Here is a 16775-nt window from a genome sequence, read left to right on the forward strand (position 1 = left end):
ATTCGTTTCAAATAAATAACTGCATAAAGTTCCTTGACTGGCTCATCTACAGGGGGTTTTCTGTCGAACAACGCCACTCGTGTCGCTGCAATGAGGAGAAAGCTATAGCTTGTACTAGCTTTTTGTTCTTCCCATTAGCATCGGCCTGAGGCGCCGTGATGAAGCGAGCCAAGACCTGGGTCAGCCGTCGACAGCATCGCTCGTGTCCAGCGCGGACTCGCAGGAAGTTGGAGTTCATGAAGTGGGTACATTGCTTTACCAATATAAGCGGCACTCTGCGGGTCCAGAAATTCCCTCCGCACAATCGATATACACAACTGTGCTAAGAAAAGAGAGAGAAATGAATCAAGCAGCGTGGTTTCTGAGGGAACATAGCTTCCCACGCATAACTCTACCACTGCGATTAATTAGATATGAAAGGGTGAGAAGCCCGGTGACTAACTAATTGGATTGACTATATCTATTAAATAGGTGATCCCTCGAGTTCTACGTCTACGGTTTATGGCATCTGCCATGTCACTGATCCATGACACCACCTAGATCTCGGGCGTCCATCAAGAAACCAGAGAGAGAGGAGTGGAACGATGGGAAAACTCAGGCTCTACTTCCCTCGTTAGGAATTCAAACTTGTCCTTGTTTTGCTCTATAAGTATGAGCCCCTAATCACATTGCCGCGTGTCGGCTGCGCGTGACTAATGACTTAGACTTTGACTCTTGCTCGGAGAGGAGAGGAGAGGAGAGGAGAGCGATCGCCATGGCCGGCCGGCTGCGGAGCGACGCGAGGAGTTGCCATGGCGTGGCGTGAGCCGTCTTCGTCGATGTTTCGATGGCCGGCGAGTAGATGATCTTCAGGATACAACAGCTAGTAGGTAAATCGTTCGTCCCTGATCTAACTTTGGCTTCCTTACCTGTTACGATTTTTGACATTTGAATCGGCAGAGAGGGCTAGCTAGGACGAGGCATGGTTTTGGCTTTTTTGCGTTTTGGGTTGTTTCTTCTGATTCCTTGGGTGTTTGAAGCAGCTGGCTTTGTTTATTAGGCCTAAGGAAACGAAACGACGAGATGGACGAGATGGGATGGATTTCACGATATAAAAAACGGACCAGCAGTTTCCTTTTTCTTTTTCGATCAGATAAGATGGAGCAGTTTCCCTTTGTTTTGATATGATTTCCTTGAGCACGTACATGATCTGCTGCAAATCGATCGATCAAGATGACGTGCGTGCGTGCGAGAAAAGAGGCTCCGTTCGCGTGGGCTTTTTAGCGCTAGTTTCGTTTGGATCCACGGAACCGGCGGCCAGCTGGCTCCATCCGTCCCTCGCGTGGCCATGGAGAGGGCGGAACGGTGCCGTGTGTTCTTCCCGGATGCTCCATCTCGGTTTCCTTCTAAAAGTAAGTTTGACGAGAAATTGGCGGAAGCAGAGCAGACAAACACCCCCGTCAAGTAGCCTTTCGTCGAGTCAAACCAAGCCGCCGACGATACCACCGCGCACGCCGCCGACGCACCCTGCGCCCGCACGGCGCGTGCATGGGCGACCCGACGCCGCCGGCGTGGATGGCGGTCGCGGCCCGCAAGTGGCTCGAGGACGCCGGCGCCATCGGGAAGGACGCCGCAGGCGGCGACGTCTGCGCGGCGGCGATCATGTCGGTGGAGGGCATCATCAAGGTCTCCGTCCACTACGACATCTCCTACTTCGTACCGGCCAAGCACCATGTGCGTTCTCTTGCCCTGTTCCTCCTCCAAAGGCAACAAAAAATCGTTTATATATTTGGGTAAAAATGTATTCTTGCGATCGTTATGTTGATAGCAACGACCAATTTCAGCTAGCAATTTCACATATCTAATCATTATATTCTATCGGTAATCTAGGCTGTCAGTACCAGAAAGTGATAAACTGTTAATTTGATTATGAGGGATGTTTACGCATAATCAAATACTTCAGAAAGAACATTACTTACATCACACTGTTAGGGGTTTAGGGCGGCGATTAGGTTGTGTGGGCGGCGGATTATCATATAAAACTGGATTAGGCGAGTTTGGTCTTTCCAGGAAAGCTGCTTTTTGGGCCAAAATAATCGTGTCAATTATTCCTTCTCAACGTGTGCTTTGTGAAGTCGTATTAGAGTATCCATCCATAGATGCTTTTTTTGTGAGCTTTCAACAATTTCTTATTCTTGTAACAAAGTTACTCTACAATCTCTTCTTTGAATAGTTAGGCTTAGGCCACAGACAATGCAATGGTGGTTTCTCCACCAAGACTTGCACAGTTTTGTTTCCTCTTCTGTCGTTTATGCAACGCAGTGTAGCGGTTATGTTACCATAGAAGCGATATTCCCAAACAAATTTAGGCTGTGGCATTTTCAGGCGCGGCACACTGAGCTTTAAGGGCACATTCGCATCACGGTCCAAACAAAGTATTAGTTCCACATGCCAGCATTCCAATTCAGACGTTTTTCAGTTTCCATCAAGTTCCATTTTTTGAAGTTGCAGAAAATCAGGATTGTTTTGACGGTTAACTGGCAGGAGCTCTGACTTTGCATTATATATATAGAAGAAGCTGTTAAAACAAATCCAGAAATTCAGGTTTTAGCTGCTTTTTTTTTGTTCTCGCGCATGCAAGTGTACAAGTGTGGTTTTACAAAACTGAAGTGAAAACTTGCTGAAATGTTTGTAGGACGAAGTGGAGATGGATGGGAGGGTGGTGGACCGAAAAGGGAGGATGACAGCGGTGACGATAGAGGTTCGTAAGAAGGAGACCGGTGAGCTAGTGGCGATTGGACGGCAGTGGATGACCACTTCCAGACCAAAGGGGTCTCAAGGAAGCAAGCTATGATAAACTTGTTGTGCTGTATTCAGGGGCATTCATAACTGGTCTCTTTACACCGTCCTAAATCGGCTAGAAGTCCGTAAGTCATTTTTTTCAAAACTAACCAATTACCTATATTGGTCATTATGGTAGCGCTTGTCGTATGTTTGGAATATGCTGATTTTGACGGGCTCTTTCACAACCTTTGATGAACACCCTTAGCCGTGTTAAATTCCTCGAGTGATCATCATTAGCTCAATTCACTTAATTTATCACCATGAAACACAATTAGTTTACTATAACTAGAGTTTGAGCTTTACAATTGTTAATTGTATTTCTCGCAAACAAATTTCAAAGCATATATAAACTGTAGAAATTTTTGTATGCGTGAACTTTGTAATACACATTGTATGGTGCAATTGAGCTGAATGAAATTAGGGCCTCCGGTGCCTCTCTATCTCTGTTCAGAAAATATTACAACCCTCCCTAAACAAAAGTGACTAATGGTTTCAGGTACGTAACAGGCTAAAAACACTGACGTAACAGAGGTTTTCTTCTAACGATATGTTATATACCGAGTACCCGTGGTTCTACACTGGGAAAACCTCCAAACACTTGGCATCGGCGGTTTCTCCAGCGGTGACCGTCCATCGACGGAGGAGAAGGCAAGGTAGGCTGCCATGTCCATCTCATACCCAAGCAAGTTCTTCCACGAGTCACCGTCATCAGCGACCTTGTTGACAACTTTGTCGTGGAGGTTCAACACGAAGGTGCCCCTGTGCCCGCTAGGTCTTCCCATGGTGAACAGGACGAGACCGCTTTTCTCGCCAAACCACCGCAGCTTGATCGCGGTGTTACGGTGTGACATCTTCATCTGGGGCATCCGCAAGTGTTTCTCGTCACGACAGATCCCTTTCCTACCGGTGCGAATGTTGTCTTCTTCCTCGAACTCGAAGTAGGAGAAGCTGGCCATCATAATCTTCTCTTGGTGCACAACCCCAGTGTACATGAAGAAGAGCCTGTTGTCGGGCGAGATGCCCAAGAGCCGCTTTTCTGGCCACCAATGAGGTGTGTCATACGGCACCAAGTGCATGTCCATCACGGCGCCATGCTGGTCGATCTGATCGAGGCGTGCCCCGAGCACCCCAAGGTCCAGTGCCCAGAAGGCCACTCCGCAGCGAACCACAGCTTGGCCGATGTCGCAGATCTTCGTGCTGGGGATTTCGACGCAGCACTCGGCCTCCCGTCCCCAGCAGCCAGTGTCCGAGGAGTAGCACTGGAGCACGGTCGAGTTCCCGGGGCCACGGTTGTGGTTGTAGACGAGCAGCAGACGGAAGAAGCTGTTGCAGCGAGGTGGACGGAGGTCCTGGCCGGTGAGCAACGCGCAGCCGTAGTCTTGTATGGTGCTTGCTGATGAGACCAGAGGCGGCACGAGGACGATGCTGTTAGGCATCATCGGGTTGCAGACGGCGAGCCGGAGACCGCCGGTGGCGTGGCCCTCGCGCCGGAGCTCCAGAACCAGGCGGCCGTTCCGGGACGCGACGGGGCGGGAGTGGTTCAAGAGCCCGCCGTCGTCGTCGCGTAGCCCCGCGACGCTGAGAAGCCGCTGCTGGCCAGCGAGGAGGAAGCGAGCGGCGGAGGCCATGGGCACGAAGCACGGCAGGGATGATGCCGCTGCGGGCAGGTCTATCTCCGGCCGGTGGAAGAGGCCGACCGCGAGGTCCGGCAAAAAGCGGCCGAGGGGCGGCAGAGAGGGGGAGATTATGGAGGCGCTCGTGGCCACGACGCGCCCCCAGCGCCGGCACGTGGCGGCGCAGCGGACCGCAGCTGCCGCGTCCGATAACCCGGCGAAGATGCTGGTGAGCACGTCGTCGGACAGAGACACGGTCGGGCTGCCGCTGGCTTTGCGGTGTTGACGATGTTTTTTGATCCGGCGGTGTTTCGCCTTCCTGCAGGAGGGCGCGGTGTTGGCCGAAGAAGGACGGGGGCAGCGCTGTCCTGTGCGCGGCGGCGGCATCTCCTGCCGGTGGTATCGATATTGATATATTGATCGATGGCAGATGTGTTTCGCTAATGCGTGAATCCGGAGGTCGGAGGAGGATGTAATTTATCGGACCTTATCATGACGCGACGGCTTAAGGAGCAAACCCAGTCCAGAGCAATCACGTCAGTTGCCATCACGCCCTCCCCTGGAGGATCTGACGGCTGGTACTAAATGATCCACGTCTAGAAAATCCTTCTAGGACGTTTGATGCGTTTAGCTTAGTGGTTGGCTGGTACACAAACTTGATTTTTGGGTGCAAAATAGGTCCATTTAGTTCACTGCTTGGCTGTACATGTTAGACCATTTTTTTTTTTTGCCAAAACCATCTAGTACTCCCCAAAACAATTCATGTAGTCCTTTGTCAAGTGGGTCCGTGCCAAATAGCAAAAATGACCCCGGGCGGATTTAGGTAGGGTTAAGGGTTTGATGATTGGCAGCGATTTAGCTCTCAATTTCGGTTGGAACTGGTGCTGATAGTCTTAAGTATAGGGTTAGGGATTGCGAGAGCAAGAGCAAGAGCAAGCAGCCAATCACAGAACTTGTGAAAATCATAAGTCCATTGCAAAGTACAAAATGTAGAATTAAGTACAAGAATATCCACCACCAAGGACAGCTAACCATTTGCAGCACAGACATATGATATATAACATCATTACAACTAATCAAGATAGATCTATCTCAAGGAGGACAAAATTGTCCAGAATATATCAAGTGATAAAGGTATGTGTTGCTCAATCTCAACCTCACTTGGAACTGCGCGTATGCTGACTTTAATTAACTCATATCCATTTGATTGCTAAATGCTAAGCCTCCAAAGTCCCACCTGATACAGCATGTAATGAAATAGATTAAAATGGTTGCAAAGGCTAGGAGGCAGGAGCACACGAATAAAACAAATATGCAGCTGATTTGATTAAGATGAAGTGGAGCATATGAAAATAGCCAGGTTGTTTATATATACCAAATTCACATTTCCATATACCTGCAGCCATCAGATCAACTTAATAGCATACATAGAGGCTAAAAAAACACATATCAACTAAACAGGAGGCAGACAGGCAAAACGGTGAAGTAATATAGTCCCACACAGACATCTTTTATCTCTAAATAGGAGATCCCCACTACCTTATTTCTCTGCTCTCTCATGCATCCACGTCACCACTTTTGCTCAACCCATGATGTTTAACTATTTCCGTACGGGTCTAGGAACTTCTTTTGCATTATCTCCGCGACTGCTTTTCTTCGTCTCCTAAAGAGTCAATGCAACAACCGGTGTCAGTAACGGACAAAGCAGGCGAGCAGGCGACTTCGTAGTAGCGCATTTCCTCGGATAGAGGGCCAGGCGTGGCCACCACACTTTGCACCTTGCGATCCCTATAGACTTTCTACATGAACTTCAACATGGTGGATTTATAGGAAGAGCTAGGAGGGGAGTGGAGAAGACGTCAGGTAGAATGTGACTGTTGGACTATAGAAATTGAATCATTCATGCATGGAACTAATGAACGTAAGTGGCTAGAGCCCAGAGGATAATAAAGAGGAGGCTGATGTTGTCTCTGCCTAATCTACACGCTTGGGACGATTTAGTTTCTCCTAGATGGAATTAATAGAAGTTGGTGAGAAGAATGACAGGAAGAAGATGATAGGACACATGCCTTTAAAAAATGGTGATGCCTCATCATGAAAAAAATGTAAATAATAACTATTTGCTGATGTGGCAAACTGCCTAGGTGGATAGCTTGCATGTTTAGAGAATTCAACTTAGTGGGTTGCTCCTATTTAGATATTTATAGATTACAGAACGCCTAGTAATTGATCCAAAAGAACTGAATGGTCTTACATTATGAAATCAATAAATTAGTAAAAAAATTACAAATTACCTGGTGAAGCGTTGGCACACTACTTGGAGATAATAGTGCAGGTACAGTAGTTTGCATCGTAGTAGCGCATTTCCTCGGATAGAGGGCCGGGCGTGGCCACCACACTTTGCACCTTGCGATCCCTCGTGTCAATATCTAGGACCCATGATTTGGGGTGCCTCCAGTTCTCCCTCGCAGTCAGGTAAACAACATGCATGTCATTCCCGTTCATGCCAATAACAGGATCAGAGACATAAAGATTCTGCAAGTCTATCGGCGGTAGCTCGGATTCCGGGTGGTCGCCAAGGAAGATGTCGGAAGCTTGGATCGTGCCGTCCATGCACCAATCATCGTAGGAGTTACTCATCTCCTTGTTGGTCCAGGTGGTGATTGTCCAGTTTTCGATTCGCCAGCGAGGCGACCCAGTTTCTTGGTCATACACAAACACAACAGGGGCGGCCTTGAAACGAACCTCAACTAACCTGAGATGGCCACCGACGAAGGCGATGCCACGGCTAGTTCTTCCAGATGTTAGCTCCTCGTCGCTTGGATCGCCGTCAGGTTTGGTCAGCTTCAGTGGGAGCGGCAGCGGAACGCCACGTAGGGTATGGTGACCGGAGAGCATGTCGCAGAAGAGGACGCCGCGCCAGAGATCGACCCAGCCGATTGTTCCTCCAAGAGTGAGCACAGTGGACATATTATGTGATAACAGAAAGCGATAGTTGACGGGGATGGGAACCGGGAAGTCATCCTGGGGCGACTCGACGGACAGCTTCTTGGAGCTCCAGGTCTTAGTCTCGGAGTCATACAGGCGAAGTGTAAAAATGCCGTCCTTACGGTCCTGAGGAATCATCGAGGCGATGGTGTAGTGATCCTCTTCCCCGCCGCGAGGGAAGATGCCAAACGCATGATACATGCGGACCCGATCTTGCGGCGGCGGGTGCGGCAGCAGCTCGAGAGACGGCCGGTTGGGGTCGGCCCGGTACATGAAGAAGTAGGACGGCAGCGCGGAGCGGACGCGGTACGCAGACCCGACGTAGACATGGAAGAGGATGAGGTCGTCCACCATGGCGAGCGAGGATGGGCGCTCCGCGAGAGCGGCGCCGGAGCAGTGCACGTAGAGGTTGGAGGGGAGCGGCGGGCGCTCGCGGACGAGGGAAGCGCATATCTTCATATCATCGGTAACTTGGCAGTGCGTGGTGGTTTCGTTGGTGTTTTCGCCAATCTTGGCGTACCTGTTGAGGAGGATCCAGGTGGGGCGGGAGGAACCACCGGAGGAGACAGTGGTGGTGGCGGCGGCGGACATGGTTTTGGTTTGGATTCAGAGTTAGAAACTCTCTCCGGCGGCGGCGGCGGAGGAGATGGTTTTAGGAGCCTTTGCTTGGTCATCCGCGTACATGGGCCAGGTCGTCAGGCCCAATGCGCCGAGCAATCAGCGCATAAGCCTATTTCCTTTGTACGTACCTAACAACTTCTATATGAATTTAGCTTTTCTTTTTATGATATCTGTCCTCGAACAATTTCCAGAAGTTAACAACATAAAACAGTAACATATAGAAAATTTATGAATATTTAAAAGGTTTGGATTTTAATTTTTTATAATTTTAAAATGATCGCATTTAAAAAAGTGTTCGCTAGATAGAAAAATTCAAAATTTAAAATGTTCACAAATTTAAAAAAGGTTGAGGTTTTTAAAAAATTTAAAGGAAAAGGTTCAAATTTACATTTTTTCAAAAATTTTAAAATTCAATTTTGATTTTAAAAGGTTCAAATTTTAAAAATAGTTCACCAAGTAAAATGGTTAAAAATTTTTTTTTTACTATTTTCGATATGCTAAATAAGTATTGTTATCACCAGAATTTGACCGAGTCAGAGGTGGGCCGCGATCAAAATGGATTTGAAGATATACATGGAAGAAAAAACAAGAATCGGCCTGTTATGCAAAGTTGGGCTAGTTTGCCCTTGTATCTGTAATATAGTAGATCGCATCGTAGATTAAAAGTTAGAGTTTGTCTCGTACACGGTGGGGATTATTCCCACGTTAGAAAGTCCCCTGGACTATAAATATGTATCTAGGGTTTATGGAATAAACAACAACCAACGTTCAACCAACCAAATCAATCTCGGCGCATCGCCAACTCCTTCGTCTCGAGGGTTTCTACCGGTAAGCAACATGCTTCCTAGATCGCATCTTGCGATCTAGGCAGCACAAGCTTTATGTTGTTCATGCGTTGCTCGTACTGAAGCCTTTTTGATGGCGAGCAACGTAGTTATCATAGATATGTTAGGGTTAGCATTGTTCTTCGTATCATATGTTGTCGTAGTGCAACCCTTGCATATCTAGCCGCCCTTACACCTATCTTAGGTGTAGGGGCGGCACCCCGCTTGATCATTATCTAGTAGATCCGATCCGTTACGATTGCTCCTTGTTCTACAAGGATTAGTTTAATATCTGCAATAGTTAGGCCTTACAAAGGGGGGGAGGATCCAGCGGCACGTAGGGTGTCGTTCGCTAGCCCTAAACAGGATGTTCCGGGGATCAACCTCGTGTTGGTTTTTAGGCCTTGTTTAGGATCGGCTTACGATCACCGTGCGTGGCCGCGAGGCCCAACCGTGAATAGGATGATCCGATTATGCGGTGAAAACCCTAAATCGTCGTAGATCTCATTAGCTTTATCTTGATCAAGCAGGACCACCATATATTCGTGCACCTCGTACGAATCATGGGTGGATCGGCTCCTTGAGCCGATTCACGGGATAACCCGAGAGCCGATCGAGGCTCGGATTTAATGTTTACGTGTATGCCATGCAGGAAACTAAGCGAGGCATCTCCATCACCTTCCTGACCAGGTATAGGTCAGGTGGCACGCCCTTGCAAACAGCATCGGACGTGTGACCAGAAGGCTTTGCGGGTCGTCGCTCGGAGGGACCAGGGCCAGCCGCAGCCCTAAGTTGTTCCCGGCTCTACTGTGTTGCCCGTCGCTGCCCGCCGGTGGGTTTTGACCGCAACACATTCTGGCACGCCCGGTGGGACAATCATCTACATCAACCACATCGCCATCTACATCTGAGATGGCGGACGGCACGCCAGTCACGTACGAGGATCTGACCGACGAGCTCAAGAAGAAGTATGACGAGGTCAAAGCTATCCTCGAGGCCGATCTCATAGGCTCTTTTCACAGAACCCGTTCCCATGGCATCAGATGGAAGGGGTTCTCGCCTGATGGTGCACTCGATGGGATAGACCTCTCTGCCCCGTCAGAAGAACGCACCAGGTCCCTGCGGCAGGAGATCAACTACTTGGTGGCTCACTCGCTACACCGCCACTCTGAGAACTTGGTAAACACGTTGGAGCGCGTCGCTCTTCGCGTGATCCAGGAGATCATGAGGCACCAGTACTCGCCATCAGGACCAGCTCTCGGGACGCATCAAGGAGAGTTGCCACTCCAGTCCCGTCCACCGCTGCCATTTGCGTTGGCAGCACCAGAAGTGCCGAATTCACCGGCATTCGTCGTCTACAAGGTTGGTGGTGACCCTAGTGACTGCCAGTTCTTGCATGAGGCGCCTAAGGAGATCCCTCACGGGTACACGTGCACGTATGTGCCAGATTGCGGTAACTGGGCGCTCACGAACCAGGCCACAACACCAGGGACTTCTGGGAAAACAGGAGGGACGTCGGCCGACGTATTTTGAGAAGCGGACGTGGCTAACTAAGTACGCCACCCCGACGAACCTCCGCAGCACAGCTCCTGCAGGTTGGCTCGGAGCTGGAAAAGCAAACATGGCTGGCTAAGTACGCCACCCCGGCGAATCTTCGGAGTTCAACTCCCGCAGCCGAGCACGGCGGATCGGATCGGTACTATACCGAGAGACCGGTTCGGCATGGTGCCGAAAAGGAGGGCAATCGGCTATTCCAAGCCGTACCCCGACGAGTACGAATTGATCCCGCTACCACCTAAATATCGGCTCCCTGATTTCTCCAAATTCAGTGGATCAGATGGTTCCAGTTCCATCGAGCATGTGGGCCGATATTTGGCACAGCTAGGACCGGCCTCAGTGTCGGATCAACTACGCGTGAGGTTCTTCTCACAGTCCCTCACGGGATCGGCTTTCGGGTGGTACACCTCGTTGCCACCAGACTCGATCCGGGCTTGGAAGCAGTTGGAAGAACAGTTCCATATGCAGTACCACTCAGAAGTTTCCGAGTCTGGCCTTGCCGATCTAGCACAAATACGTCAGAAGCGTGGAGAAACCGTGATAGAATACATCCAGCGCTTCAGGAATCTTAGGAACCGATGTCATTCGGTTCGTGTAACTGAAAAGGAAGCAGTCGAGTTGGCAGTAGCGGGCCTCGCAACACCGCTCAAGGACATGGCCTCCCAAGCGGACTACCCCTCACGGCGCACATGGTTCGAAGCGTCGGCATATGAACGAGCGCCACCCGGACTTGTACCAGGACAAATTCAAGCGTGCGGTAGTCCCGGTCGAGGCGGAGGAAGACGAAGTTTCGCGGGAGATCAAGAGGTAGCAGTGGCTGAATGGACTCGGGGGCAACCCCCGTGTCCCGCAAATGGGTAAAGCCACCAGGCCCGCCCGTGGGGTTTGATTTTGACGTGACCAAGACTGAACAAATCTTCGACCTCCTACTCAAGGAAAAGCGATTGAAGATACCCGAAGGTCTCAAATTCCCCACGGTACAGGAGCTGAATGGAAAGCCATACTGCAAATGGCATAACTCGCTCTCCCATGCCACCAACGACTGCAGGGTTTGGCGTCAGCAGATCCAAATGGCGATAGAACAAGGACGTTTGATTTTCAACCAGTACGCCATGAAGGTCGACACCCAACCTTTTCCCGCTGTTAACATGGTGGAATGCACTTACCCTGAAGGTTGCCAGCCAGGATCCTCGTTCAGCATCAACATGGTAGGACTTGGACACCACGCTGGCAAAGATGGAGACGAGGGCAGCTGCTCTCGTAGCAAGGACACAGAGGAGGCCGCTCCACGCGATCGGCTCCGTCATGATGGCAAGCGCTACGTCACAGAGGGAGAAGTGAAAAACATGAGATATCAGCGACCCCTCTCTGATCACCTCCTCAACAAGTATGTGAGTCAGTATGACCAACGCCGACGACCCAGCGATGATGATGAAAGAGATCGCCTGGCTAGAGAAGCCAGAAGACATCGTCGGCACGATCGCGATGAGGAGGAGCACGAGCGCTGTGCCAAAGAAAAATCAAGGGAGCAAGACGACAACGATAGGCACTGGGACTGCCCCTTCTTCAGACACTGCTGGGATTCAGGAATGAGCCGATTGCCCACAATCGGCAATTGCCCAGAATGCAACCAGAAGAAGAGGGAGGCAGCCAACGTGTCCGTGTTCAAGCGCCTAGGGCCTCTCCCGCCACAAAGCAAACGTGCTGAGTCCCCTCGTTGGGAAGATCTCGACGATTCAGAAGACGAGGGACAAGAAGAAGAAGAAGACAGGTACCACCGGCCAAGGTGGTGCCCTGATGGACTTAGCCGTTCCCAAAAGCGCAGGGTTCAACGATTGCGCAGCCTGGAGGAAGCCGAAAGGTTGTACTTGCATACGCTAAGGAAGGCACGACCTGATCTGGCTGCGAAAGTCCAGCGAACCCTGGACGAAGAGGGTCGTCCACGGAAAATGGAGTGGCGCCCAAAGCAAAGGAGAGCCGATGATGAAACATCGGCTAGCACAAACATGGTGTTCATCCTCCCTTCGGAGTTCAGTGCTCCAGGATTAGACGAGGCACCTGTGGCACAACTTGACTGCGGCCCACGGCCGGTTATCTTTGAGAAGCCACGAGAAAGAAGCTACGGACATCCGAAGGCCCCGTACTTGCGAGGTTATATCGATGGGAGGCCCGTAAATAAGATGTCTGGTGGACACCGGAGCGGCGATCCAACATCATGCCATACTCTATGCTACGTCGGCTGGGACGCTCTAGCTCAGATCTAATCAAGACCAACGTGACATTGAGCGATTTCAATGGCCAAGCGTCTGACGCACAAGGGGTTCTGAATGTGGATCTGACCGTAGGAAGGAAAACTATCCCTACAACGTTCTTCATCGTCGATAGCAAGAGCACTTATGTTGTTCTGCTAGGAAGAGATTGGATCCACGCCAACTGCTGCATTCCCTCCACGATGCACCAATGCATAATACAGTGGGATGGAGATGAGGTAGAGGTCGTCCGAGCCGATGACTCAGCCGAAATTTCAACGGGCTGGCATGAACGCATGGGAAGCGAGCAGGCCAAGAACCCCTCTCAGGTATCAATTTGGACGACTGCGAGCGCATCGACGTGACGAAGGGAAGGGTTAAGCTGGTTTTATCCACTGGCCTAACCATGTAGCTGAAGCAAAGCAATGAGCAAACGTGGCGAGGCTGATCCTTGTGATCGGCCCCAAAAGTCTATGAAGGGACATTACAGAACCTTCAGTCAGCGCTTCATTCAATATGGAGGCCGATTCCAGCAATCGGCCAAAATTATCTTCACCACATGTTCTGCTTGTTGGGCAGTGCTCACGTCGGCGGATGAGAGTCAACACGGATCCTGACAAAGCCGACGTGCAAATACAGTGCCTAGGTTAACCACAAAGCCGATATCTGCAGTCACCTGGCAGATTCGGCTCGGGGGGCAATCATCAGATGAACGTGTGCAGATAAACATGTATACAGTGAAACATTGGGGGCCGATAGGAAAAATCGGCCAGTAAAAAAAAAAGAAGCCGATGCGCAGCCATCGACTCTAGTGCAATTATACGAGGTTTACCGGATCTCCCCCAAATCCAATTCAGCTGTGGGGCCCTCTGCTTCTTCGTGGGAGTAAAACGATGAGAACTTCTCCAGCTGCTTTGAGCCGATCCGGGTTCCTGAACCTTCTTGTCGAGGATTTTCAGCCCTTGGTACTAGTTCAGCAGTGTTGACAGAAGGGGTATATCGGCTTTCTAAGGAAGAAAGGTGATCGGCTTTGGTGCATCCTCTCTGATATTCTCGCCTCGAGTAAGGCTCGGGGGGCAGCAGGCCTGGTGAATGCTCTGTGCAGGAGCCGATGGGGGTGCCATCGGCTGATCTTTCGTCGCAACCTTCTTCACAAAATGATGAGTGTTTAAAGAAGACCATTAGGTTTGGTTGGAAGAATTCAAAGGCTTCCCTGAAGATTCTACATTATCCACCAGATTTCAAAATCATCAGTTGAAGAATGGAAGGGTGAATTTTAAAGGACCGATGTGTTGCTATCGGCTCATTACGCATTGGCAAAGGGGACAAATCGGCAAGATCAGTATGAGGGGAAATCGGCTAAATTAAGCTCAAAGGAAATCGGCAAAATCAAATTGGGAAGAGTTCTTCATTGATAGGCGAGATTTCTTACATAAAGAGCTGATTGCTCTCAAAAGGAAGTACTAGGGGATACATTGCCCCATCTACTGCTACTGGTCCTATACTAGAGGTCCTATCTACGGGCCGTCGCTGCCCTCGTCGTCGCCGCTGTTGGCGCTGCTCCCGGCGGGCTCGTCGTCGCTCCAATGGCCACCGACTGGGCCCTCATTGTCCTCGTCCTCTTCGTTAGCGTCGTCGTCGTCGCTGTCGAAGTCGCTGAGGTTTCCCGGCCAAGGGCAGAACCGCTTGGCCGGCGGCTCGTCGGAGGAGGTGTCGTCCTCCTCCTCCTCCTCTTCTTCCTCCTCCTCCTCCTCGGGAGAGGTGAAGTCACAGGAGAAGCGATCGTCGTCGCTCTCCTCCTCCGTTTCCCCGTCGGCGAGGAAGCGGAGGTCGCTTTCCCCGTCGGTCAGGGATTTGTCGTCCTCTGACCAGATGGAGAAGTCATGGCTAGACTCCTCCCCGGCCTCAATGGCGCGGCGGGTGTTGGCTGTGTGGACCTCCGCCGGGTTCGGCTCCGGCGTCGGCTCGCGAGACGAAGAGGACTGGCTGGAAAGATCCGATGAAGCAGAGGAGGAAGAGGACATGGTGGCGTAGGAGGGCTTTTGGAGTGCTAATGCGAAGAAGATGCGGAAATAAACTGTGCGGAGCGGTTAAATAAAAGGGGATATAGTGGAAATTCAATGCCACAGCAGTTTCCAAGGAAGTGGTGCCTAAAAAAAAAACTCGCCGGGTCACGCGGAGAAGTTGAGAAGGCAAGGCATCATGATGACGGATATCGCAACGGTTCTGCCACGACATGACCCAACGAAGGAAAAGCGAGTGATTTTGGAATTACCAATTCCAAAACCAGGGGGGCATGTGTTATCACCAGAATTTGACCGAGTCAGAGGTGGGCCGCGATCAAGATGGATTTGAAGATATACATGGAAGAAAAAACAAGAATCGGCCTGTTATGCAAAGTTGGGCTAGTTTGCCCTTGTATCTGTAATATAGTAGATCGCATCGTAGATTAAAAGTTAGAGTTTGTCTCGTACACGGTGGGGATTATTCCCACGTTAGAAAGCCCCTGGACTATAAATATGTATCTAGGGTTTATGGAATAAACAACAACCAACGTTCAACCAACCAAATCAATCTCGGCGCATCGCCAACTCCTTCGTCTCGAGGGTTTCTACCGGTAAGCAACATGCTGCCTAGATCACATCTTGCGATCTAGGCAGCACAAGCTTTATGTTGTTCATGCGTTGCTCGTACTGAAGCCTTTTTGATGGCGAGCAACGTAGTTATCATAGATATGTTAGGGTTAGCATTGTTCTTCGTATCATATGCTCGTCGTAGTGCAACCCTTGCATATCTAGCCGCCCTTACACCTATCTTAGGTGTAGGGGCGGCACCCCGCTTGATCATTATTTAGTAGATCCGATCCGTTACGATTGCTCCTTGTTCTACAAGGATTAGTTTAATATCTGCAATAGTTAGGCCTTACAAAGGGGGGGGAGGATCCAGCGGCACGTAGGGTGTCGTTCGCTAGCCCTAAACAGGATGTTCCGGGGATCAACCTCGTGTTGGTTTTTAGGCCTTGTTTAGGATCGGCTTACGATCACCGTGCGTGGCCGCGAGGCCCAACCGTGAGTAGGATGATCCGATTATGCGGTGAAAACCCTAAATCGCCGTAGATCTCATTAGCTTTATCTTGATCAAGCAGGACCACCATATATTCGTGCACCTCGTACGAATCATGGGTGGATCGGCTCCTTGAGCCAATTCACAGGATAACCTGAGAGCCGATCGAGGCTCGGATTTAATGTTTACGTGTATGCCATGCAGGAAACTAAGCGAGGCATCTCCATCACCTTCCTGACCAGGTATAGGTCAGGTGGCACGCCCTTGCAAACAGCATCGGACGTGTGACCAGAAGGCTTTGCGGGCCGTCGCTCGGAGGGACCAGGGCCAGCCGCAGCCCTAAGTTGTTCCCGGCTCTACTGTGTTGCCCGTCGCTGCCCGCCGGTGGGTTTTGACCGCAACAAGTATACCACATCAGGGTCTTAATTTTGGCAAGGCCGGATAAAACATAGATAGTGGTGGGGCCTACGGCCCAACCGAGCGGCCCAGCTGCTGGAGAATCAAGATAGAGGAGTCTAGCCCGGAGCCTAATTGGTCGGATCCGCACCGACATAGATGGTAGGTCGGATCCTTGACGTGCAAGAAAAAGACAATGTAACATAAGTTAGACTTAGCCGTGTTCAGGTGGATCTCTACCATGTAACCCTAGATTAACGCTTTTATAAAGCTGAATCCTGAGAGCCTTTGAGGCAAGTACAACACAACTCAATGTAATCTCGTACTCATTGCTTGATAATTTCAGACATGTAGAAGTAGGGCCTCGTCATCATCGTGAGGTTTCTGAAGTTGGGTAACTCATGTATCCCCATCCTGATGACTCCTCGCCCCATGGCTTCCCCTCTCTCCCCTTCGTGAGGCACCCCACACCGGAATACTGTCAAATATGCAACACCATTTATAATTTTAAAAATTTACAATATTGATAAATTTCATAATTTTAAAAAGGTTGAGATGTTAATGATTGTTTATACCAAGTAAAAATAAACAAAGAAACCAGAAAAAATGAAATCGAAAAACAACATAAAAGATCTTCGTCC

General features: G+C 50.1%; 1 protein-coding gene across 1 annotated transcript; it reads left to right on the plus strand.

Annotated features, from left to right (window-relative positions):
* Positions 1-1527: 1527 nt before the first annotated feature.
* On the plus strand, positions 1528-3091 carry LOC124668435. Its single transcript, XM_047205578.1, has 2 exons — positions 1528-1713; positions 2675-3091. Exons 1-2 carry the CDS (start codon positions 1528-1530, stop codon positions 2831-2833), a joined length of 345 nt encoding a protein of 114 aa, XP_047061534.1. The 3' UTR covers positions 2834-3091.
* Positions 3092-16775: the final 13684 nt, after the last annotated feature.

This window comes from Lolium rigidum, chromosome 6, assembly GCF_022539505.1.
Source record: "Lolium rigidum isolate FL_2022 chromosome 6, APGP_CSIRO_Lrig_0.1, whole genome shotgun sequence".
Classification (NCBI taxonomy): domain Eukaryota; kingdom Viridiplantae; phylum Streptophyta; class Magnoliopsida; order Poales; family Poaceae; genus Lolium; species Lolium rigidum.

What these genes read in the sequence shown, in the direction of transcription:
- LOC124668435 (XM_047205578.1), top strand. Translation starts at nt 1,528, where the DNA reads ATGGGCGACCCGACGCCGCCGGCGTGGATGGCGGTCGCGGCCCGCAAG. An exon ending in TCGTACCGGCCAAGCACCAT is followed by an intron (nt 1,714 to 2,674) that starts GTGCGTTCTCTT and finishes AAATGTTTGTAG; the next exon opens with GACGAAGTGGAGATGGATGG.